This window comes from Nasonia vitripennis, chromosome 4, assembly GCF_009193385.2.
Source record: "Nasonia vitripennis strain AsymCx chromosome 4, Nvit_psr_1.1, whole genome shotgun sequence".
Classification (NCBI taxonomy): Eukaryota; Metazoa; Arthropoda; class Insecta; order Hymenoptera; family Pteromalidae; genus Nasonia; species Nasonia vitripennis.
Genome location: NC_045760.1, coordinates 32,038,189 through 32,045,223, shown reverse-complemented (window position 1 = coordinate 32,045,223; position 7,035 = coordinate 32,038,189). Strand labels below are relative to the sequence as shown.

General features: G+C 45.0%; 1 protein-coding gene across 1 annotated transcript; it reads right to left on the bottom strand.

The window, feature by feature from the left end:
* Positions 1 to 2,013: 2,013 nt before the first annotated feature.
* Positions 2,014 to 6,497, bottom strand: LOC100118676 (uncharacterized PE-PGRS family protein PE_PGRS54-like). The gene is made up of 3 exons (XM_032599653.1): positions 6,433 to 6,497; positions 2,140 to 6,352; positions 2,014 to 2,054 (listed from the first exon to the last, which is right to left on the bottom strand). Exons 1-3 carry the CDS (start codon positions 6,445 to 6,447, stop codon positions 2,014 to 2,016), a joined length of 4,269 nt encoding a protein of 1,422 aa, XP_032455544.1. The 5' UTR covers positions 6,448 to 6,497.
* Between the last annotated feature and the right edge of the window lie 538 nt (positions 6,498 to 7,035).

The following is a 7,035-nucleotide window of genomic DNA, read 5'->3' as shown; positions in this document are numbered from 1 at the left end:
AATTCAATCACGATGTAGGAGGGGGAAAAGCGCGGAAAAAGGCGAGCTCGCGAATTTATAACAGAAGAAAAGCTCGACGCGTATAATTTTACATAATCGAATGGCGCTTTTTGTCCTCTGCTTAAAAATTCCCGTGAAAATTCCTCCATCGAATTCGCGATCGATTATTCCGGACATAAAAAAAGGATTCTCTCATCGCTTGCAGGGAAGAATGGAATCAAAGAGGGAACCTCTACAGCCTTTTCCTGTAGTGTCACGTCGAGCGAAATGTGAACGTCGTCTTTGTGCAATATAAAGCCAGTGACATAATGGACATGTGTAGGTACATGTGAGAGACCATCTGCTGTAGGTTCGGGTCGATAATTCGCTCTTGAGAGTCTGCTACTTTTTTTCACCTCACGAGCACGTGTAATAGAGGTGAACCCGATGTTTTGTGGAAAATTTGCATATCGATGAGATGAAGAGTGATCGATTTTCTAGGAGCTGTTTATGCACCAGGCGAGGAGGGTGTAAGTGAATTTTGATGGAATATTCAAGTCGTTATAGGATCGTATGACTATGTGAGATGGCTGCAATTTTTCTAACGTTAAGCAAACGCTGTTAGCCTCGACGCCGCGAATATTTTCGCGACAGGAATAATGGGCTTTTTCGCGAAAAGAGCAGCACTAAAATGAGGTGAGTGACTGAGAGGTATTAAATGCAATGAAGTTGGTCTGAAGGTTAAAGGTCGATATACGCCTGTGATCGTGTAAGTGCGGTGGCGAGCAAAACCTGCGCGAGAATGAGGATCAACAATAATAAAAGCTGGTAACTGGTAATGGTACGTATTCTCATGGAGATATCATTCGAATTATCGTGAAGACAACTAAATCTAATTAAAAACGTACGTTATTCCACATATGTATTGTGCAATATATCAAACCATCTCAACGAAACACATTATCATCAAGTTTTTTTTAATATATCTCAAATTTAGAACTACCATGATTGATTACTTGTTTTCCAAGTACAGTAACCTTTTTAAATTTATCCCACGTGTCGAAAAAAAATCTTATTTGAAGGACTACGTGCAACCGGACACGTAGACCACCTCATAGCCTCATCTCTCAAATTCAGCAGCTATCACCCTCGCGACAAGTTGATCTATATTCCAACAAGACGTTCGTCTACTTCACCCTCTTCTCTCGTTATAGTGGCTCACACATGGTGACGGAGACATAACGACGCGAATAAGGTACTCCGTCAAGCATCGACGTGTATTGGTTTATATTAATTCTCCGGCTGAAGAACGACTCCTACACGAAGAAATAAGAAGCGGCGTATACATGACTGGGCTGATTTATCGCGGCTATACCGCCGAGAGACAGGGTGAAAGTCGAGCAGTACAGACCAACGGATATGGGGCAAAGAAAAATTGGGATCGCCCGCAGCGAAATGAAGCTCGTCATTCTTTTTGCAACTGATCTCAATTTTTTTCGATGTCTTTCCAAATTTTCAGCCGCGTCGTATATTGTGAATATCAGCTTCGAACTTTTCGGTGTTATCTCTTTTGACGTTCAAACGAGAAACATAATTCAGGAATTTCAAAAGCTTTGTCGCCGTTATATTCTCTGACAACAATAAGAGTATAACGAAATAAACGAGTGACGAGCGTGAGCATTAATCTCCATGCCTCGTATAATTAGTGTGAGTCTCGAAAATGGACATTCAATATAATTGGATCACAGAGAAAGGCTAACCGCGTAAGTCCAGATTAATCAAAAAATTCTTTTTTGGTGTCCTTAAACATTTGTACTAATTAGGTGTATTACATGATGACCATCAGATGATTGTGTAATTATTCTAATCAGTAAAGAGGCTGCAGCAACGCGTAAAGGATAAAAATGCTTGCATATGTGCACAGAGACACTCACTTTATAAGTGTTGGTAAAATAAGATGCATAGCGCACAGTTCTCGCAAAGGAAAAATTTTTACCTATAAATAAAAATACGTTACATTTTTTTTTATCAACTTTAGCTAATAATTAGCAACATATCTTTAAGTAACATTTTATCTATAATACATTTATTTAATAATTTTTCTAAATTGTATTGAATATATATTTTACAATAAAGGCTGAATGGAAAGAATTTATTTACCCAACGACAGTTTGGAAATTAAGCCACCACCCAACGAAACCTTACCGGTTAAATCTTTACCAATACCCAGTTTGTGATCTCCCTTTCCACCAACACTAGCGTCTAAACCGCCATTACCGCTGACATGAATTCCAATTCCTCCATGTCCACCTACTCCATGATGAGAACTACCAGAAATTTCGACTTTTCCACCATCAGTACCCTTTTGATTCTTTTTACATTCACAATCAACATCCTCGGAACCTCCTTGATTGTGGTTGGAGCCGTGACCACTTTGACTTCCTCCTATGCTAATTCCACCTTGCCATTTGTTGCCACCATCTCCCCTGATTCCACCTTGCCATTGAGAGCTACCTCCACCACTAATGCCACCTTGCCAATTTTTGCCACCTTCTCCAGTGATTCCACCTTGCCAATTAATGCCACCTTCTCCACTGTTGTTGGATCCTTTGCCGGTACTTTCAGTGGTCGTCTGTGGTTTTTGGGAACCACCATGAGTCAAGTCGATATTGCCGGAACCGTGACCACCTTGACTTCCTCCTATGCTAATTCCACCATGCCATTTGTGGCCACCATCTCCGCTAATTCCACCTTGCCATTGAGAGCTACCTCCTCCACTAATGCCACCTTGCCAATTTTTGCCACCTTCTCCAGTGATTCCACCTTGCCAATTAATGCCACCTTCTCCGCTGTTGTTGGATCCTTTGCCGGTACTTTCAGTGGTCGTCTGTGGTTTTTGGGAACCACCGTGAGTCAAGTCGATATTGCCGGAACCGTGACCACTATGGCTTCCTCCTACGCTGATTCCACCTTGCCATTTGTTGCCACCATCTCCGCTGATTCCACCCTGCCATTGAGAGCTACCTCCTCCACTGATTCCACCTTGCCATTTATTGCCACCTTCTCCAGTGATTCCACCTTGCCAATTAATGCCACCTTCTCCACTGTTGTTGGATCCATTGCCGGTACTTTCAGTGGTCGTCTGTGGTTTTTGGGAACCACTGTGAGTCAAGTCGATATTGCCGGAACCGTGACCACTGTGGCTTCCTCCTACGCTGATTCCACCTTGCCATTTGTTGCCACCATCTCCGCTGATTCCACCCTGCCATTGAGAGCTACCTCCTCCACTGATTCCACCTTGCCAATTTTTGCCACCTTCTCCAGTGATTCCACCTTGCCAATTAATGCCACCTTCTCCACTGTTGTTGGATCCTTTGCCGGTACTTTCAGTGGTCGTCTGTGGTTTTTGGGAACCACCGTGAGTCAAGTCGCTATTGCCGGAACCGTGACCACTTTGACTTCCTCCTACGCTGATTCCACCTTGCCATTTGTTGCCACCATCTCCGCTGATTCCACCCTGCCATTGAGAGCTACCTCCTCCACTGATTCCACCTTGCCATTTATTGCCACCTTCTCCAGTGATTCCACCTTGCCAATTAATGCCACCTTCTCCACTGTTGTTGGATCCTTTGCCGGTACTTTCAGTGGTCGTCTGTGGTTTTTGGGAACCACCGTGAGTCAAGTCGATATTGCCGGAACCGTGACCACTTTGACTTCCTCCTACGCTGATTCCACCTTGCCATTTGTTGCCACCATCTCCGCTGATTCCACCCTGCCATTGAGAGCTACCTCCTCCACTGATTCCACCTTGCCAATTTTTGCCACCTTCTCCAGTGATTCCACCATGCCAATTAATGCCACCTTCTCCGCTGTTGTTGGATCCTTTGCCGGTACTTTCAGTGGTCGTCTGTGGTTTTTGGGAACCACCGTGAGTCAAGTCGATATTGCCGGAACCGTGACCACTTTGACTTCCTCCTACGCTAATTCCACCTTGCCATTTGTTGCCACCATCTCCGCTGATTCCACCTTGCCATTGAGAGCTACCTCCTCCACTGATTCCACCTTGCCATTTATTGCCACCTTCTCCAGTGATTCCACCTTGCCAATTAATGCCACCTTCTCCACTGTTGTTGGATCCTTTGCCGGTACTTTCAGTGGTCGTCTGTGATTTTTGGGAACCATCGTGAGTCAAGTCGATATTGCCGGAACCGTGACCACCTTGACTTCCTCCTATGCTGATTCCACCTTGCCATTTGTTGCCACCATCTCCGCTGATTCCACCCTGCCATTGAGAGCTACCTCCTCCACTGATTCCACCTTGCCAATTTTTGCCACCTTCTCCAGTGATTCCACCTTGCCAATTAATGCCACCTTCTCCGCTGTTGTTGGATCCTTTGCCGGTACTTTCAGTGGTCGTCTGTGGTTTTTGAGAACCACCGTGAGTCAAGTCGATATTGCCGGAACCGTGACCACTTTGACTTCCTCCTACGCTAATTCCACCTTGCCATTTGTTGCCACCATCTCCGCTGATTCCACCCTGCCATTGAGAGCTACCTCCTCCACTAATGCCACCTTGCCAATTTTTGCCACCTTCTCCAGTGATTCCACCTTGCCAATTAATGCCACCTTCTCCGCTGTTGTTGGATCCTTTGCCGGTACTTTCAGTGGTCGTCTGTGGTTTTTGGGAACCACCGTGAGTCAAGTCGATATTGCCGGAACCGTGACCACTTTGACTTCCTCCTACGCTGATTCCACCTTGCCATTTGTTGCCACCATCTCCGCTGATTCCACCCTGCCATTGAGAGCTACCTCCTCCACTGATTCCACCTTGCCAATTTTTGCCACCTTCTCCAGTGATTCCACCATGCCAATTAATGCCACCTTCTCCGCTGTTGTTGGATCCTTTGCCGGTACTTTCAGTGGTCGTCTGTGGTTTTTGGGAACCACCGTGAGTCAAGTCGATATTGCCGGAACCGTGACCACTTTGACTTCCTCCTACGCTAATTCCACCTTGCCATTTGTTGCCACCATCTCCGCTGATTCCACCTTGCCATTGAGAGCTACCTCCTCCACTGATTCCACCTTGCCATTTATTGCCACCTTCTCCAGTGATTCCACCTTGCCAATTAATGCCACCTTCTCCACTGTTGTTGGATCCTTTGCCGGTACTTTCAGTGGTCGTCTGTGATTTTTGGGAACCATCGTGAGTCAAGTCGATATTGCCGGAACCGTGACCACCTTGACTTCCTCCTATGCTGATTCCACCTTGCCATTTGTTGCCACCATCTCCGCTGATTCCACCCTGCCATTGAGAGCTACCTCCTCCACTGATTCCACCTTGCCAATTTTTGCCACCTTCTCCAGTGATTCCACCTTGCCAATTAATGCCACCTTCTCCGCTGTTGTTGGATCCTTTGCCGGTACTTTCAGTGGTCGTCTGTGGTTTTTGAGAACCATCGTGAGTCAAGTCGATATTGCCGGAACCGTGACCACTTTGACTTCCTCCTACGCTAATTCCACCTTGCCATTTGTTGCCACCATCTCCGCTGATTCCACCCTGCCATTGAGATCTACCTCCTCCACTAATGCCACCTTGCCAATTTTTGCCACCTTCTCCAGTGATTCCACCTTGCCAATTAATGCCACCTTTTCCGCTGTTGTTGGATCCTTTGCCGGTACTTTCAGTGGTCGTCTGTGGTTTTTGGGATCCACCGTGAGTCAAGTCGATATTGTCGGAACCGTGACCACTTTGACTTCCTCCTACGCTAATTCCACCTTGCCATTTGTTGCCACCATCTCCGCTGATTCCACCCTGCCATTGAGAGCTACCTCCTCCACTGATTCCACCTTGCCATTTATTGCCACCTTCTCCAGTGATTCCACCTTGCCAATTAATGCCACCTTCTCCACTGTTGTTGGATCCTTTGCCGGTACTTTCAGTGGTCGTCTGTGGTTTTTGGGAACCTCCGTGAGTCAAATCGATATTGCCGGAACCGTGACCACTATGGCTTCCTCCTACGCTTATTCCACCTTGCCATTTGTTGCCACCATCTCCGCTGATTCCACCCTGCCATTGAGAGCTACCTCCTCCACTGATTCCACCTTGCCATTTATTGCCACCTCCTCCACTTATTCCACCTTGCCATTCATGACTGCTAGCGTGTCCAAGCCCCCCTATTATACCGTGTATAAGATTTCCTCCCAGAGCTTGACCTTGTCCATGTCCACCTATTTCGATTCCACCTTTTGCGCTATGCCCTCCAGAAATTCCAGCGTTAATCGCATGCTCTTTTTTAAGCCCTGCTGAACCTCCAAACGACAAGTCTGGGATAGCTACAGCGTTTGCTATTGTGGCTACCAGAATCGGAAGTATCTAAAATAAAGATGTAACAATTTTTTAAGCAATCGTTTGATATTCTTATGCATTTTTTGTTTGATAATTTTGAATCTTACCAATGCTCTTGTCATGTTGCTTCTAACAGATCACACTGCTTTCTAACAGTAGATCAAAATTTTCGGCTTATATACATGTACATCAATCCAAAATTATCTGTAACGCCTGAATCATTATAAAATGTTTATACTCTTTTATTGCTCTTATAAAGGTATGTGTGGCTCTTGCACGCGAAAATTGAAACTCATGATATGATTTATAATGATTAATTCTTAATCATATATTAGCAAAAAAACCAAGTTTGCAGATGATAATCAGTCATATAGTAAATAGAAAATGTACATATCATGCATATTTAGAGTATAGGTTTGAAACTTTTACTGCAGAAAATCACGTATGTACTCAATAAAATAATAGTGGAAGGGGGACTAGATACAATTTTTCTTTTTTGCCGAGCTGCTTTTTTCTTCTCTCTCTTCTTTCATCCTTTCTGTCTTGTCTCTCATGGTTTGTAGTTGAAAAAGAGGGTCTAAATGAAATTTCGCGTGCCCTATTCTGTACTTCCAGGGGGAAAACGTGGCCTGCCTGCGTTAGCAGGATGCATACATGTGACCCTCGGGTTATCAGACTACGAGCGTATCGATGCTTGGAGTTTACGACTT

What these genes read in the sequence shown, in the direction of transcription:
- LOC100118676 (XM_032599653.1), bottom strand. An exon ending in AATTTCCAAACTGTCGTTGG is followed by an intron (nt 2,055 to 2,139) that starts GTAAATAAATTC and finishes AATGTATTATAG; the next exon opens with ATAAAATGTTACTTAAAGAT.